Source organism: Aethalodelphis obliquidens, unplaced genomic scaffold (genome assembly GCF_003676395.1).
Source record: "Aethalodelphis obliquidens isolate GAN/ISIS:26980383/991018 unplaced genomic scaffold, ASM367639v1 scaffold35, whole genome shotgun sequence".
NCBI classification, from domain to species: domain Eukaryota; kingdom Metazoa; phylum Chordata; class Mammalia; order Artiodactyla; family Delphinidae; genus Aethalodelphis; species Aethalodelphis obliquidens.
Window position 1 is genome coordinate 14,787,453 of NW_020837979.1, and position 18,821 is coordinate 14,806,273.

The 18,821-nt window shown below is 40.2% G+C and overlaps 1 protein-coding gene across 1 annotated transcript in view; it reads right to left on the minus strand.

Moving 5' to 3' along the window:
- DNAH6 (dynein axonemal heavy chain 6) overlaps positions 1 to 18,821 on the minus strand; it is a 292,860-nt gene that overhangs the window by 125,432 nt on the left and 148,607 nt on the right. Inside the window, exons 34-41 of the mRNA XM_027129214.1 lie at positions 16,394 to 16,949; positions 15,512 to 15,634; positions 10,006 to 10,188; positions 9,332 to 9,475; positions 6,837 to 7,058; positions 5,882 to 6,029; positions 3,392 to 3,549; positions 1,798 to 1,929 (exon numbers count right to left, since the gene is read on the minus strand). Of these exons, the coding sequence (XP_026985015.1) occupies positions 1,798 to 1,929; positions 3,392 to 3,549; positions 5,882 to 6,029; positions 6,837 to 7,058; positions 9,332 to 9,475; positions 10,006 to 10,188; positions 15,512 to 15,634; positions 16,394 to 16,949 (1,666 nt within the window). The remainder of the gene's footprint in view (positions 1 to 1,797; positions 1,930 to 3,391; positions 3,550 to 5,881; positions 6,030 to 6,836; positions 7,059 to 9,331; positions 9,476 to 10,005; positions 10,189 to 15,511; positions 15,635 to 16,393; positions 16,950 to 18,821) is intronic.

The window sequence follows — 18,821 nt, forward strand, 5'->3', positions numbered from 1 at the left end:
CCAAAAAAAAAAAAAAAAAAAAAAAAAAAAAAGTTTGGGATCCAAGGCCTTTTTTTCTACAGACAAAATAATGAGAAAAATATACTTCCCACCTGAATGCAGTCCAACCCAGAATCTCTCAGTTTTGCTGCATTTCATTTCTATTACCACCCACGGCTAGGGTGAGTTTTAAATGATAGTCTCTAAGTTACAGTGGGAAAAAGCAGTTCCTGCCTGTTTTCATCTGTAACGTGTTTGCTGGCTGATGTTCCTGTAAGTGACACATTTCCGTAGATGTGATATTCCCACAGGCAGAGGGAGGAGGCTGAAGGTTGGGATCAGTTTCATTTCCAGGAGCTCAGACTCTACCTTCTTCCTCCCACCCAAGAAAATATTTTGGAATCATTAAGAATGCCATTTTGTTGTTGTTGTTAGGATAACTTTGAATTTGCTTGAATTTGTTAAAATGTAAAATAATTTGCGAATTTAGTACCTTATCATCAGGCATAAGTTACTTGGGACACCCCCTCACCACTGATCACATCACAAAGTGTGTCAGGATACCATGGTGGGAATCACTCATTTCAAACTTTAGAATATACACATAAAGGTTCTCAACAAAAGGTAGGATTTAAAAAAGTCTAATACCTGTGTTGGTCCCCGTTACCCACTTCCTGTCATGTTCTGTACTTGCTACTTAATTATGGTAGATAAGCTCCCATCCTTTCCTATTCTAAAGTACTCTCTAAAAGTTTTTCGAAATGTGGTAGTTCTTATGTATCCTTTTGGCATTAGCTCCTAAACAGCTTATTGGAACTACTTCAAATTTATTAAAAATAATTTCCCATGGATGTAATTTCAATATGAAAACCACTTTCCAGCTGACGGTTGTGTATGTACTGGTTCTGGTCCTTTCTCTCCTCTAAGAAGACCCCATTGGAAGGAGAGGCTGATGCAGGTAAATGCAGAGGCTCACTTTATGCCTGTATCACTGCCTCTTTGGCTCCTGGGTGATTGCAACCAAAGCCAGTTTCTTCAGACCAGTCACCTGTCTCATCCTACCTGGATGCACACATTACCACTTCCTGCCTCTGTGACCACATTCACCTGTGTGTTTCTGTCCACCCCTGTCAATTCCACCTCGTAGGACTCAGCTCACTGGCTGTCTCCTCTGAGCGTCTTTGCTGGTTGGTATGACATACTCGCTCTGGTCATGCTGCTTCATGGTCTCGCATCATTCTACTTAGGTTAATGCCTTGCACTTTCTGAACACTTCTGCTGATCCCTTACAGGGCAGACACAGTTATTTCCCCCAGTTAAAGGACGAGGAAGTGGTCCCCTGGGGAAGTTTGTGCAGATGGAAGAAATAAGCATGGTTGTTTCTGCTGGGGGGGTGGTGGCAGCAGGGATGATGAATTCTGGGTTGATGTGTTGAGCCTGAGCCCACTGGGTCATCAGGGGTGGTGTCTGCTGGGCAAGTGGACATAGACATGGCGATCAGCGAGGAGATGAGCACAGAGGCCGGGGCTGGGTAGGGATGAGATCTGCTGAGAGTCAAGGGCCTGGGACATAGCCTTCTTTAGAGGTAGGGGCAGTGTTCTGACCATCTTTCTGCATTCCTAAAACTACCTCTGAGACCACAAACACAGAAGGCCATGATGCAAATGCCTATCAGCTACTGCCCAGATGCCCCTGTGCTTACCTGGTTTCTGCTGAGGAAACGATGGATGGACTCCCTAGAAACGGACTGTTCTGTGTGAATCTTGGAACAAATAAGTTTTCTTTTCCCCTCTTGCCCAACTTGGAATCCAGCCTCACCTGAAAAATCTGTTTCAGACTGTGCTCTGAGGGCATCGGGAGACAGAACATGCTGAAGTGTCGGATGAAGCGGGCGGTCACAGGGTTGCGGCCACCGCCTGGAGGTGCGCACGCTGATACAATCGTTACGTCCTGTATGGAGAGAAATCCACTCGGGTCACCCAGCAAAGAAGGACATGCAATGTGCCCATCCCAACAGTAGGACTCAACCAACAGTTTTGGAGGACCTACCCTAGAACAGCATTGTGTTATATTTTCCAACACATTATCTGACTTAATTCTCACAACCACCTCAGGAGATCACTGTTGTTATCTCCACTTTGTAGATGAAAAAATCAAGGCCCTGGATGATTAAATAAGTTACTCAAGGTTACTTAGCTAACTCATCTATCTTGTATAAATACTCCTATGTAAAAATCTAATCTTAAAAAATTGTAAGAATTTGTACCTTAGGTTAAAATATATTTAATAAATACTAAATATAGTCAGTTCTTGTTTTTTGTGGTAGCTGTGTTCTATAAAATTGCCAGGAACACTGAATTAATGCACCCTGAACCATTGCTCCTAGGGGAAATACAGGGCTAGGTTCCTTTGAGCCTCTGGTCATAACATGTTCAACTGGTCAATACATGATATTGTAGGTGCTTCTGGCCTTGCCTCCTCTCTAGTCCATACCTTCCCTGCAGCCAAGGGGATCTTTCTACAATGTTTCCTTCAGAGGCTCCTAATCACATTCCTCATCATGGCACCATGGCCCCCTGGGCTGACCTTTGCATGTCCTGCTGCTTTGCTGCTCACATTCCACACCCCCATGGTGTCTCATATTACTTGCTTTGAGATGTAAATAACTCCCTTTCCTTGCTTTGCCCTGCCCTGCCTGCAAAATCCTGTTCTGACATCACCTCTTCTGGGAAGGATTCTCTCATCATCAACCCAGTGCCCACCCCTGCTCCCCTCCAGTCTCTTTCCACTTATCAACCTACATTATAAACACATGTTCATCCATCTTCCAAAGCTGAGCCCTCCAGGAGGCCGGGGCTGTCTCAGTTGTCTATAAATCTCATGAATCAAGCATGGCGAGAAGCCAATACAGACTGAATGAATTGAGTTACACACAAGAAATGCAGAGGCCATATGTCATGGGCTGAATTATGTGTCCTTCTCTGCCTCCTCTTGGCCAATCATGTGTTGAAGCCCTAACTCCCCGTAACCCACAATGTGACTGTATTTGGAGGTAGGGTATTTAAAGAGGTAATTTAGTTAAGATGAGGTCACTATGGTGGGTCCTAATCCAATATGACTGGTGTCCTTACAAGAAGAGACAGTTTGGACATGGATACAGGGAGAAAATCATAAGAAGACATAGGGAGAACACGGCCATCTATAAGCCAAGGAGAGAGGCCTCAGAATAAACCAACCCTACTGACATCTTGATCTTGGACTTCTGCCTTCTAGAACTGTGAGAAAACAAATTTCTATAGTTTGAGTCACCCAGTCTGTTGTACTTTGTTATGGCAACCCTAGCAAATGAATACACCATATTTCACTGCCATTTAAACTGAAACATGCAAAGTAATTTAAAACCTAAAGTAACCTGTATGTCTTTCCAAAAGAGTTTGTTTCTGTCATAAAATCCACCAAAATCTTGATATTGCCGAAGTAATTCAATGGGAGGCTGAGAGCCATAGTGATCCAGTCTGGGCATGTTTAAATCGTCAACAAAAATCACAATTCGTTTGTTTCCTGGTGCTCCTAGGAAACAACATGAATTTAAGAATTATTATTTGCCCTTGGTAAACGTAAGACGAGACTCAGGTAAGGCTTTGGACTCAGTGAACACCGTGCAGGTCATAATGAGCTCAGTTTTCTACAGAGTGAGAAGGGTCCCAGCAGAGTCTTGTCTTGAGGACGAGAGATCTCCCTCTGGCCCCATCCAGGCTCCGACAAGAAGCTGTGAATCTTAGCACTTCAGTTGACCTTCCTCAATCCCAGCCACTCCCACTGCCCTCACCAACTGTGTGGCCTGGGCCTGGGGTGAGTAAAGTCATTTCCTTTTCACAGGAGGAAGCAGAAAAATCCCAAAAGTTTCCTTACATAAATGCCATCCCACCACCCCTTACAGGGAAAACAGGACAGGATATTCAAAACATCCTTATTACATCAAAGGGAAAGCCAGTGCAATGGAGCTGTACAATGGCATATTTAACTTAAAGAAAGTCAATATATACATTCAGAAGAAAAAAAAGAGTGATAACACAGAAGAGAGAATAACTTAAGAAGAGGAAGTGACTCCACTACGCTGGCATCCAGCATGTGACAATTCCAAAGAGAATGAGGCAAACTCAGTGCCCCACTTCATCTTCTGGCCTCTGCAAGCCAAGTAGCAGGTCAGGGGTGGGGAGGTGTGCTATGAGTACCATTCATAAAAATTTGGGGCCCCCACCAGAAAGACTGGCTTCCTTTGCCCTGCGCCTACCTGAGCAGGAAAAGGGTAACAGAGAGGGGCTAGGAAAGCAGCTGGCATGACAGGGCCTGTGAGATGATAGACAATGTGGAAGGTAGCTGGGCCTGAGCTCTGCCTAGTGCTCCACCCAGGAGGGCTGTGGGCTGGGCAAGTAGACCCCAGCAGCAGGAGGCTGCAGGATGTGCCACTGGAGGGTGGGACAAAGTGGGGCTGAGACCGTGATTCCCAACATCAGGGAACCTTCCAGTGGGAAGGTCAATGCTTGGCCTGTGCACAATTCTTCTGGGAGGCCCTGAGAAAACCTGCTCCTGGAAGCCTGCCACGCTGAAAGCGTGGACAACCATCAGGCCAACGGAGAAGCAGGGGCAATCCACAGAGGCCCACCTAAACTTCAGTTAGGGAGAACCTTGTCCTTCCCTTCTCCTCCCATCCAGATACACTAGAGCCTCCTAGAGGGAGGGTGGGAAGAGTAAAAGAGCCCCCATATCCCTCCAGCGCCTCCAGCCACAAACCTGGCTTACAGCAGAGGAGAGGAAGAGCTTTAAATTGGGTTTGGACTGATTAACAACAAGGTCATACTGTATAGCACAGGGAACTATATCAAATCTCCTGGGATAAACCATAATGGAAAAGAATATAAAAAATGTATATATGTGTATAATGGAATCACTTTGCAGTACAGCAGAAATTAACACAACATTGTAAATCAACTATACTTCAAAAACAAAAAAAAGACAAAAATAAATTTTGGGGTTTGGATTGAAGCTTTACATTGGACCAGACTCAAAATTGCAAGTGACCAGAAGGTTATGGTATTTATCTAAGCGGTTAATAAGGCAGGGTGAGATAGATCCCACAAAGCTTGGCGGAAAGCGCTGACTGAAGGAAACACCAAAACATTTTCATGCTTATTCCCTACTTAGTTCAGATAAGTCAGTGCACCAGACATAAAGAGTTTTTTTTCAATTTTTTTTTTTTTAATTTTTGGCTGCATTGGGTCTTTGATGCTGTGCGCGGGCTTTCGCTAGTTGCTGCGGGCAGGGGCTACTCTTCGTTGCGGTGCACGGGCTTCTCATTGTGGTGGCCTCTCCTGCTGCAGAGCATGGGCTCCAGGCGCACAGGCTTCAGTAGCTGTGGCATGGGGGCTCAGTAGTTGTGGTTCGCGGGTCCTAGAGTGCACACTCAGCAGTCATGGCGCACGGACCTAGTTGCTCCACGGCATGTGGGATCCTGCCAGTCTCTCAAACCCATGTCCCCTGCATTGGCAGGTGGACTCCTAACCACTGTGCCACCAGGGAAGCCCCTGTTTGTTTGTTTTAAATAAAGGGAAATCAATGCAGGTTTGAAAGCATGGCATGAGTGGAGAGAGGGAAAGCCTTGGAGAGGCAGAGATTGAAGATATTCTGAGTTGAAGGTGATGATAGAAATAAACTACCTGCTTGCTAACAGTAAGATATCTAGATCTATACCCAGGAAAGAATACCATTAACAGAATTACCTTTACAAATAAATTAAGCAAAGAAAATATCCAATTGTAATTTTATTACATACACGGTTTATGTGACTTATTAGCATTTAATAATTAATTTGTGTGAGACAAATGACAAGGATAATTCTTACCTAGAATATTTTTTCTTTTCCTTTCCAGTTTTGATTCAATGATCTCTTGTGTTCTTGCAGATGAAGTTTGAGCAGAAAAATTTAGATAAACAGGAACATAGCCAGCTGATTCTTGAATTCTATTTAGCAGTCCTTTTGTAATAACAGACTTTAAAATAAAAAAAAATGTTAATTGATTTCTCATTCAATATAAAATCTTTCAATTGTCGATATCAGTAATATTCCAGAACAATGAGTAAGAAACAGGACAGAAAAGGACAGAGGTTAAAGCCAGATTGAAATATCTGCCTTTCTCTTCCTGGAGATTCCATTTAATGATATTTATCAGAGCCAAAGAAATATCCTAATCAGCTCTATCTCAGCAAAAGTTTTTATTTTAGGATCATACCAAAAGCCATCTTGGTTACTATCCAAGTCAATTTGATAGTAAGATTTAGAAACTCAGAAATAATTTAGAGGGGAAACAGTGAGTGTCTGTTTACATGGATTCCCCCCAAACCAAGAAGAAGACCAAACAATCAGCCTTTTCCTCTATACTCCACTTTTTCTAAACACCATCGCTGTGTCGGGTAGAAGTAAATGGGCAGGAGGGGACAGACTGACCTTCATCAATAGTCCATTGGGGACACAAACTGCCTTGACAAATTCCCACCTTAACCTGTGCAGTGGCAGCCCTAGAAATTCTAAAGGACACAACATAAAAGCCCCCAAACACAGAAGATTGGTCCACAGGGTTCTCTGGTTTATATATATTATTGACACCCAGGATTTATTCAGAAAGTGGCAAACTGTGCAGTCGATATAGATTCAGCACAGTCACATTCTTCCTGAAAAAATAATCAAAATTCAAAAGGAATTCCCCTGAGAAATAAGGTATTATTTACGGAGCTTACAATTCTAAGTTCACCATGCCCTTGTTTCGGACAGAACTTCTTGTTTGATGTAGGTTTCCTACCTTGCCAACTCCCGTTATTCCGGTAAACAGCACTGAATGCCTGACCGCCAGTAGTTTTTCCATTAGATACCCAAAGCGCACTGTGTCAGCTGTAGGGACAAGCATTTCAAAAAACGGAATATCTCGGCTGTACTTGAAGGTGGGTATGATTTGTTCCCAGGGATCCAGCCGTTTGGTGTCAAAGTCCATGTGAATGCTCCACAGATCACCAGAACTGGGAAGCTAGAGTATAAAATTAAACATCACTTTCAATAGGATTGACACATGGCAACAGAAATATTTACACAGAAACAAAGGCAGTCATGGAACATGGATGGATTTGGATTTTTGTTCCTTTGTGGAAAAGTAGTTGTTTAAGATCAGAGTCTAATTCTTTAAGCTTAATCATGCAATGCAGTACAGTAAAAACCTGATATATTGACTATATCAAAACCCCATATTAGAATTGTAAATCATTTTCAATTCAATCCAACATTCAGGGGCTTACTCCATGCCAAATACTGTGTTTGGTGTTAGGGGAAAATGCTGAATGAGACCCAACCTCTGCCTTCAATGACCTTGTAATCTACCTGGGGGACACAAGCACATTAGTTAATACTCATGGAGAAATAAGGGTTATAGTGGAGTTTAGTACACTCACAAAGGAGAGATGGCTCATTTCTACTTGCAGGAGAGTTATAGTTGTGGCTAGAGATTTAGGAGGGCTTCTAAGGGGTGGTGATGCTACAACTTAGATTTGAAGGACAAGCAAGAGTCAGTCTTTGTCCTTCAAGCAAGGTAAAGAAGGGATGAGATGGGGATGGGGAAGAAGGAGTCAGGGTTCAGGCTCAGAAAACAGGTCTGGAAGCCATGGAAAGCGGCATGCATGTTGGGGACTATAAGAGATAAGTCTGGAAACACAGATGGGGCCAAATTATAAAAATGTCATTTATTAAAGAGCTTGCAGCAAGAGTTCAGTGAAGGATTCTAAGTAGGTGTGTGACATGATCAGATTACATTTCAGAAAGTTCATTCTGGCAGCTGTACAGAGCAGTGGTGTTTCAAGCACACTTGACAGTGACTCAATTTGACATGGTGACATGGTACATACATATATATATGTGTGTTCAAATATGTATAATATTCACCCCAACTATCACTCTATTTTATATTCTATTCTATTTTTAAGAAAACTTTAGGATTTTCTACATATTCAGTTATGTTTTCTGCAAATAATGACAGTTTCATTTCCTTTCTAAAGTTTATTTATTTTTTCCTTGCCTTATTGCACTGGCTAGGATCACCAATATAGTGTTGACTAAAAGTTGTGATAGTGGATATTTCATTTTTAAAAATTGGGTTAAGAGTCTTTCAACTGATTTCATGACCAATTAATAGATTGTAACCTGTAATTCTAAAAAACAATGGTGTATAGGTGAATTAGACAGGACTGGACCAAAAGCAAGGGAATAATAAATAGGCTATTTTAACAACCAAGAAAAGAAATGAAAAGAACCTGAGTTATTCAGAGGCAACAAGGAAGAAGAGAAGAGGAAATATTTGAAAAAAATTAATTAGAAGAAAAAATCCATTCACTTTACTCAGGTCAGTAAAGAAAGAAGAATCTATAACACTCATTGAGTTCTGGCTACTATTACATGGCTGTCTGGCCATTTACTAAGGCAAGAAACAAAAATCCAACAGCAGCTGTACAGAGTAATAGATAATAGGATATTACTATTAAAAAACTGAGTACATAGTGAAAAATCTTCTCCTGTGCTCTTTTGACACGTGCCGTCGTTCTTCAAGCACTTCTTCACTATCTGACAAAAGATATTCTGGGCTCTTCGAACTTTCCCTGCTTCAGTACTGGAATCAGCTGTTTCACTAAGGTGCTTTGGTTCTCTTTCATGGAGAATAGTATTTAGAAATCAGTAACTAAGTATGCTCATTGCTATTGAGGTGTCATTCCTTCTAGTTCCTCTCAGCAGACAGAAGTAAGAAATTTATGTATGGATGGATGTATAGACCCATATATATATATATTCCATGAGTACCAAAACCTATAATTCCAATCCAATAACACAAGGTGCATTCTAATCTTTCTCTTCCATATTTGTTAAGTCCCTTCTCTTAACAGTGAGAAACCTCGTTGCCATTATCTTCAATATATTGATTCATTTGCTCAATTTTAGAACATACAGAAAGTAGCTTCAGAATTGCTAAACCATAACACTGTGAAAAAATAAGTTTACAAACTAAAATTCAATGTTTTTGCTAATAGTAGGGAGTTTTTATACACTTTTATACCTTACTTTCTTCACATGGCCAGGAGAGAACTCCTAAAATTTTTAATACAATAAACGTTACCTATAGTTTAAGAAAGTGAATAATTTTAGAAACACTTTTACATGAAGAATTTGTAGTAGGACCAAGGCTTTTAAAGTTTTAGTCTTGAAATTTAATTTTAATGATTCAGAGTTATTATGTTAAAGTTAACTTTATTTGGCTCTTACCCTGGCATCAGGATTATCTTCAAATTGTGTTCTAATAAATGTATCAAAAGAATCCCAGTAGTTTTCAGTTAGATTCCCACCTAAAGACCATAAGTAACAGAATACAAAAGTCTGACACAGTACGGTGTTCAGTTTTGTTTGCTCCTGAAAGAACAAAGGGAAAGAATTTTAATATTTTATATGCTAACGTAAAAAGAATCTTAAATTGCAAAGTCTAAAGTCTGTTTTGTTTAGAATTATGCATTTTTAAAAGGGCACATTGTATGTTTCTTATATTTCATTCAATGGTGCACAGAGTGATGGTTTATAATAGTATATATTTAAATACTCTGATGGGAAAATGAATGGCAAGGAGCATGTAGAACAAAAGCTCAAGGTTGTCTTTCAACTATTATAACTATGTTTATGACTGCATGAAGGTATTTAAGTAGACACACACTGTGATTATGTTATACTGTAAGGAAGTTTAAACATTGAGTAGCGGAGTAATCTATAGGCTAAATTCTTTCCAAATCTGAGATTGCATGAATCTATTCATAGTCATTAGTCCCCTAGAAAATTAACTTGAAAATCAAATAATCACATGACAGAAAGTTTGGAGTTGTTTATTTGCAGAGCATGTATACAATAATCACATTTTCCTAGTTTTATAGCAGTAAGAAAACCTTTCCTACCATTGCCAAATTAACTTCATCTTTCCCAAGTATCAAAGACTCCAATAAGCAACAGAGCGTAGTAACTTTGCTTATGTCCACTTGTGGGATTGCTTGGTTGCATTTCTTATTGATAAAATTTAAACCGTCATCAACATAACGCTGGAAAAGATTCAATATATATTCTTGAGTTTCTTCATTCAGCTGAAAAATCAAACAAACAAATAATATTTTAGCAAGACCAGATAAAATATATAATTAAGTTAAAAAAGGGTTGGTTCAGGGCTTCCCTGGTGGCGCAGTGGCGCATGCCCTGGTCCGGGAGGATCCCACATGTCGCAGAGCGGCTGGTCCCGTGAGCCATGGCCGCTGAGCCTGCGTGTCCGGAGCCTGTGCTCCACAATGGGAGAGGCCACAACAGTGAGAGGCCCGCACACCGCAAAAAAAAAAAAAAAAAAAAAAGGGTTGGTTCCAACTTGTATGTTGCAATATATCCTGTGATTTTAGACTAAAGGGTATAAGCATCACAAGATATGGAACAAGTTAAATTAAGGAAAACCCTTCTATGACTTGGGAGGGACACATGGGGGAGATTCTGGGTCACTGATAATGTCCTACATCTTGATCTGGTAATGGGTACAGAGGTGTTTATTTTATAATCATTTGTTAAACTGTCAACATATATTTCATGTAGTCATCTCTATTGATGATATCTCTCATAATTAAGAACAATGAAAAAGAAGAAGTATAAAGAGAAACATTTTAAATATCTATGTAAGGTAAAGGACTGATTCCCAAAGATTTAAAAAAAAATGTTGCTCCCTCACCACTTTTTTTAACATTGTACTGAAAGTCTTAGCTAATGCGATAGGAGAATAAAAGGGAAAAAATGTATACAGATTGGGAAGAAAGAAAAAAAATTGTCTTTGTTTACAGATGAAACAATTATCTACATAGAAAATCCCAAAGAATTGACCAAAAACTCCTGGAACTAATAAGTAGTTATAGCAAAGCTGTAGGATACAATGTAAATATACAAAAGTCAATTACTTTCCTATACACCAGCAATGAATAATTAGAATTTGAAATTGAAAAATACAACACCATTTACATTAGCACCAAAAAATAAAATACTTAGGTATATTTTTAACAAAATATTTCCAAGATCTATATGAGGAAAATAACAAGATTCTGATGAAAGAAAGCAAAGTACATCTAAGTAAATTAAGAGACAGCTCATGAGCATGCATAGAAAGACCCAATATTGTGAAGATGTTAGTTATTCCTAATGTGATCTATAGATTTGATGCAATCTGAATCAAAATACCAGTAAGTTATTTTGTGGATATCAACAAACTGAGTCTTAAGTTTATATGGCGAGGGAAAAGACCCAGAATAGTGAACACAATATTGGAGAACAAAGTCAAAGGAATGACACTACCTGACAAGACTTACTGTAAAGCTACAGTAGTCAAGACAGTGTGATACTGGCAAAAAAAATATAGACAAATAGATTAATGGAACAAAATAGAGAGCCCATAAATAGGCTCATACAAATATAGTCAAGTGATCTTTGACAAAGGAACAAAGGCAATCCAATGGAGAAGGGACAGTGTTTTCAACAGTGGTGCTAGAATTGGACATCCCCATGCAAAAAAAAAAAAAAAAAAAGGAGAGATAGAGAGAATCCAGACATTGATACTATGCCTTTCACAAAAATTAACTCAAAATGGATCATAAACCTAAATGTAAAACTATAAAACTCTTAGAAGAAAACAGAGGAAAATATTTAGGTGACCTTAGGTTTGGAAGTGAGTTTTTAGATATAACACCAAAAGCACAATCCATGAAAGAAAAATTGATAAGTTAGATGATTAAAATTAAAAATGTGTGTGTTGTGAAAGATATTGTCAAGAGAATGAAAAGGCAAGCCAGACTTGGAGAAAATACTTGCAAAACACATATCTGATAAATAACTTGTATCCAACATATATAAAGAACTCCCAAAACTCAATAATAAGAAAACATATAACCTGGACTTCCCTGGTGGCACAGTGGTTAAGAATCCGCCTGCCAATGCAGGGGACACGGGCTCGATCCCTGGTCCAGGAAGATCCCACATGCCGCAGAGCAACAAAGCCCATTGTGCCACAACTACTTAGCCTGCGCTCTAGAGCCTGTGAGCCACAACTACTGAGCCTGCATGCCACAAGTACTAAAGCCCGTGCACATAGAGCCTGTGCTCTGCAACAAGAGAAGCCACTGCATTGAGAAGCCTGTGCACTGCAACAAATAGTAGCCCTTGCTCGCCACAACTAGAGAAAGCCCATGTGTAGCAATGAAGACCCAACGCAGGCAATAATAAATAAATAAATAAATAAATAAATAAATAAATAAATAAAAATAAAGCACAATGCGTAGTCATTGACATCTGTGGAAAAAAAATCATACAATCTAATAAAAAGTGGGCAAAAGATTTGAACACCTCATCAAAGAAATATGGATGGCAAATAAACACATGAAGAGACACTCAACATATTAGAAAACTGCACAGTGAAACCACAATGAGATACCGCGACATACCTATTAGAATGGCTAAAATCTAAAATACCACACCACCACATTCTGGTGACGATGTGGAACAACAAGAACTCTCATTTATTGCTGGTGGGAATACAAAATGGTACAGCCATGTTGGAAGACAGACTAGCAGTTTCTTACAAAGGTAAACATAGTTTTATCATATGATCCAGAAATCACAGTCCTGGGTATTTACCCAAATGAGTTGAAATCTTATGTCTACACAAATACCTGCACGTGAATGTTTATAGGAGCTTTATTCATAATTGCTAAAACTTGGAAACTTTGAGATGTCTTTCAGTAGTAGTTGTCTTTCAGTAGTTCAAGTGGATAAACTTGATAAATCCATACAATGGAGTATTAATCCAGTGCTAAAAAAATAAGCTATCAAGTCACAGAAAGACATGGAGGAATCGTAAATACATACTATTAAGTGAAAGAAGTCAATCTGAAAAAGCTACATACTGTATAATTCCAGCTATGTGATGTTCTGGAAAAGGTAAAACTATGGAGACAGTAAAAACAATCAGTGGTGCCAGGGGTTGAGAGGGTGTGGATGTATGAATAGGTAGAGCACAGATTTTTAAGGCAGTGAAACTATTCTGTATGATATTATACATGATATTGTTTATTTATCAAAACTCATAGAATTGTACAACACAAAAGGGAACCATAATGTAAACTATGGACTTTAGTTCATAAGACTGTATGGTTCATCCATACTGGTTCATCAATTTTAACAAATGTACCACACCAACGCAAAATGTTAATAACAGGGGAAACTATTTGGAGGAGGGAAATTATACGACAACTCTCTATACTTTCTGTTAAATTTTTCTATAAACCTTAAGCTGCTCTAAATAATAAAGTCTATTAAAAGAGTGAATTCAGAAATGTTTAACATCTTTTGGCAGCCCATGATAAAGTCTCAATTCTGAGAATTACTGTCTTTAATAAGGTACTCTGTTCACTTTGCTGTACACCTGAAACTAACATAACATTGTAAATCAACTATACTCCAATAAGAAATTAAAAAAAAATAAGGTACTCAGAGAGTTTACCACAAAATTATTAAAATGTTGTTGCCTAAGAATAAGGAAAACAATAGTTTTCTGATTCATTTTTGGAGGGGGAGATGCAGAAAGAAGATGGCTTTCTTGAAGTGGCTTTCTTGAGATGAGACGGAGCAAAACACTTAAAAAGATTGTTCCACATATATGCATTAAAATATGATATTTGTTTTTCTCGTTCTGACTTACTTCACTCTGTATGACAGACTCTAGGTCCATCCACATCTCTACAAATGACCGAATTTTGTTCCTTTTTATGGCTGAGTAATATTCCATTGTATATATGTACCACATCTTCTTTATCCATTAGATGAACCAATTTGCAGGGTAGGAATAGACAAGCAGACAGAAAATGGACATGTGGACATGGTGAGGAAGGGGGAAATGGGATGAATTGGGAGATTAGGATTGACATATATACACTACCATGTGTAGAACAGATAGCTAGTGGGAACTTGCTGTATAGCACAGGGAGCTCAGCTTGGTGCTCTGTGGTGACCTAGATGGGTGGGATGGGGGTGGGTGGGAGGGAGGTCCAAGAGAGAGGGGATATATGTATACATATAGTTGATTCATTTTGTTGCACAGAAGAAACTAACACAACATTGTAAAGCAACTCTACCCCAAGTAAAAAAAACAAACGAACAGGGCTTCCCTGGTGGCGCAGTGGTTGAGAATCTGCCTGCTAATGCAGGGGACACGGGTTCGAGTCCTGGTCTGGGAAGATCCCACATGCCACAGAGCCACTAGGCCCGTGAGCCACAACTACTGAGCCTGCGCGTCTGGAGCCTGTGCTCCACGACAAGAGAGGCCACGATAGTGAGAGGCCGGCGCACCGCGATGAAGAGTGGCCCCTGCTTGCCACAACTAGCAAAAGCCCTCACACAGAAATGAAGACCCAACACAGCAAAAATAAATAAATAAATAATAATAATAATAATAAAAAACGAACAAGATGAGTGGATAAAGGAGAAGTGGTATATATAGCCAATGGAATACTACTCAGCAATAAAAAAGAATGAAATCTCAGGGCTCCCCTGGTGGCGCAGTGGTTGAGAGTCCTCCTGCCGATGCAGGGGATGTGGGTTCGTGCCCCAATCTGGGAAGATCCCACAAGCCGTGGAGCGGCTGGGCCCGTGAGCCATGGCCACTGAGCCTGCGCGTCCAGAGCCTGTGCTCCGCAACGGGAGAGGCCACAACAGTGAGAGGCCCGAGTACCGCAAAAAAAAAAAAAAAAAAAAAAGAATGAAATCTCAAAAAGAAAAAAAACATCGCTTGTTAAGGTAAAGAGGAACCGTATTTTAGAATGCAGAGGGCACAGAAGATAATATGGAACTGAGTTGTTCTGAATAGTAATGTAAAAGCTTTCCTTCACTTTGGGTGGAATGGTACCTCTGAGGTTAGAATTTGTCTTTGGTAATCGACCTAAGGTTGGGTGGGAGGTAAACTGGTTTTCTCTTCTTCTTGGCTCTGAGAGGTTTTAGGGGTTCCTAAAATCTAAAAACTGTAACAATGCTTGGATTTACTGTTCTTTTCCTTCCAGGTACTTCCCTTTCATTATCTCAAGCCTCCTGCAAAGTCATTTTTTTAATGCCCCAGGTTGTTCTACCTGCGTTTGGGGAAACTCAAGGAAGTGTTTATATTTGAGAGAAAACAGTCTGGAGAGAAGCCAGGCAGGGTAACAAAAAGTGAGGACAGCTTTGGGAAGTACACAACCTTCCTGGAAGATCCCAAGAATTCTGGGGAGAGAGCTATGTACAATGCGGGGATTCCCTCAATCAAGCACAGTGAGGCGTTAACCAATTGCTATCTGGGCACTCGAGGGAAGGGTGAGCCCTGACAGATGGAGACAGTGGGGAGTGTCTGATTGCACTTACTTTTTTAGAAACACTCTTCAACCAGGTTTTAACATAAGGCATCCACTTCAGTTCTTCAGGATCCACAAACACCATCCCACATCTACTGACTGTTGCAGGAGAGGCAACCTTTAGATCTTGCACCTAAAATTGAAAAACGTCGAACAGGAAATGGCTAACATGATACTTCCTTATTCCTCTAAATTCAATGTTAAGGAATCACACATTTAAAGTTTAACACTGTAAGGCTTTGTGTGGAAGAGAATGGCGGAGCTATAAGTGATTAAAAATGGAGAAGAAAAGTTAAGTGAGGCGTAAGGAGAAAAAAAAATGTAGAAGGCTACTGTCAAATCCTTATGGGAAGGTATAAGTATTTCTTTTCCCTTCTTTTTGTTTTTCTTCTTATCTTTTTCATTCTTATATCCAATACCTAGCCTAATACCCAGGACATAGTAGGTATTCAATTAATGTTTGATGAATGAATACAGCAGGGGTGGTATCTTCCATAATATTTTGTAGCTGTATTTGGCCCACATTCCTTTTCCAATCCCATCACCAAATATTCATACCACAGAAGGATGATTTATTCATCTTAAAAAAATTTATATATATATATATATATATATATATATACTGCCTCCAAAGGAAAAGAAACAAACGCTTGGGAAGCTAGAATTTATTGTATTTCCTGTCTATAGAGAGACAGAAACATTTGAGAGACTTTGGTTGTCAGAATGGACAATCTATTATAAAAGGACAATTTGGTAAATATTTAGTATGTAAACAAAACACCATGGTAGGCCTTACAGATAGTCAATGGTACATCAGTAAGAGAAAAAAATTAATGATGGTATGCTAATCTAATGAACGATTTCACTCCACAGTAAGGAATATGCAATTTACCTCAAAAAGCATGTGGATTTGAGGTGTGAGTTTAATCCTCTCACTGTTAGCCAGGCAAAGCATCTTGTTATCATCCAGGACTGTATTCATATTTTCAATCCAAAGAGCATCTACTGGCCCATCACTGACGATCCATTTATGGTCTTCTGAAGTATCATTCACAGCTGCTCGGATACTTAGTGCCATCAAACCATCTTTCCACTCTAAGGTTATGTTATTAACTTCACCATATAATTCACCCATTGTAATTGATTTAGGATTAAGAACATATGTTTTAACGGATTGGTAAAAGGGATTGTCTACACCAAGTTTTCTCAAATTCCCTAAAGTTTCTGCTAGTATTTGGTAAACTGTGGTCTTGCCACCTCCTGTTGGCCCTACTAACATAACACCATGCCTTACTAGCATGGTTTCATAGAACTGTATCACTTTTTTAACCATACATGTCTCAGGCTGAAGATTTTGTCTCTTCATGACATCTATAATTGTTGACTGCAATATACCATAATCGTGTTCTGGAATTTGGACTCCAGGAAAAAGGTCAGATATGATTCCACTGTAAAAAATAAAAGAAAATAAGTTAGGAACACTGGTCGTTGATATTTCCCCATGTTTGTTACAATTAATTTATTAAACATTACTATGGGTCCTATTTTTCTCATTATCTTTGCTTCTGAACACACAGTACTAGATTATCCTGTGTGTTATATCAGAATCTATCATTTCTCTGATATTGTGCATGATTTTGTTTGTTTCTTGTACAGTAGACCAATGTTCTTAAGTAGATTGGGAGCTTTTGGAGGTAGGGAATATTTCTTACATTTTTGTATTATACACAATATGTGGCATAGTACCAAGCATATAGGTGACAAATTTAACAGTTTATTTTAAAAATTATATCTCAACTTTTCCCCAAAGCACTTATGTGTGCTTATAATGGTATATAAATATTCAGAAAAATAAGATGGAAATAGAAATAGAAAACTAGTACTACATAAAAAAGGGAGTAAAGGAAAAATGGACTGTTTCTGTAGGAAACAGTTAATATGGTATGGTTCTATGGGTAAAAAAGAAGCTAGGGGCTTCCCTGGTGGCGCAGTGGTTGAGAGTCTGCCTGCTAATGCAGGGGACACGGGTTCGAGCCCTGGTCTGGGAGGATCCCACATGCCGTGGAGCAACTAGGCCCATGAGCCACAACTACTGAGCCTGCGCGTCTGGAGCCTGTGCTCTGCAACAAGAGAAGCCGCGATAGTGAGAGGCCCGCACACTGCGAGGAAGAGTGGCCCCCGCTTGCCACAACTAGAGAAAGCCCTTGCACAGAACCGAAGACCCAACACAGCCAAAAATAAAATAAATAAACAAATGTGGGGTTTAAAAAAAAATAATAAAGGTTGGCCCAGTTTAAAAAAAAAAAAAAAAGAAGCTAAACTCCCACCTTACACTACATAACACAAAAACATTTGAGAGGCAGTAAAATACTTAATATAAAATGACAAGAAACGTACAAGATGAGGGAGATCAAGATGGTGAAGTAGGAGGATGTGAGCTCATCTCCCTCTATGAACACATCAAAAATACATCTATATGTGGAGCAGCTCTCACTGAAAACAAACTGGAGACTGGCAGAAAGACTCTTCCGCGGCCAAAATTGTAAAGAAAGATCCACACAGAGTCAGGTAGGAAGGGAAGAGAAAGAGCGATTAGGTTGGTACCTGTGCCTGTTGGAGGGGACACACAAGAGGCAGGGAATTACATGGGCTTGGAGGTCCTCCCTGGGGAGTGAGGGGTTTGACCCACATTGGGCACTGCAGTCCTGGGGGCTGACACTGGGAAGACAAGACCTCTTAGCTGGTTTGAAAGCCAGTGGGACTACCAGCAGAGCTGTAAGAAACCCAGACTCCACTTGTGAGGGGTGTACCCATGGTTGTTTACTCCCAAGAACAAGGGGGAGGAAACAGAATGAAACTGCCTGGGACTCTGACTTGTTTCCCACAACCCCTGTCTCCCACCTTGTGCCCTGGCCCATGCTGAGCACCTGCTCCAGCACTACTAGCTCTAGTGCAGCTCCCCACTAGGGTGAAGGCTGCCATTGCCAAGGAGACTGTGCAGTTAGGGGGAAGGAGTGGGTTTGGACCCAGCACTGCATCTGAATAGGGCAAGGGAGGCTATTGATGGAGCTTATGGAGGCAGTGGATTGTGAGTGGCCTGGAACTCTGATGTGTTGGGATCACCCCAGTACTTGCCCCAACCTGCACTTGGCATCCAGTCCGGCCCTTCTCACTCAGCACTGCTCCTCTAGAGTGAAGGTGCTGATGCTGGGAGGGGTAGATCACACACTTAGAGGGAATAGAACCAGCTCAGACCCAACCTCAGAGCTTCTGCTTCAGCACCTTGGGACCTGCCTCTGCCCTTCATAGGGCAAGTGTTG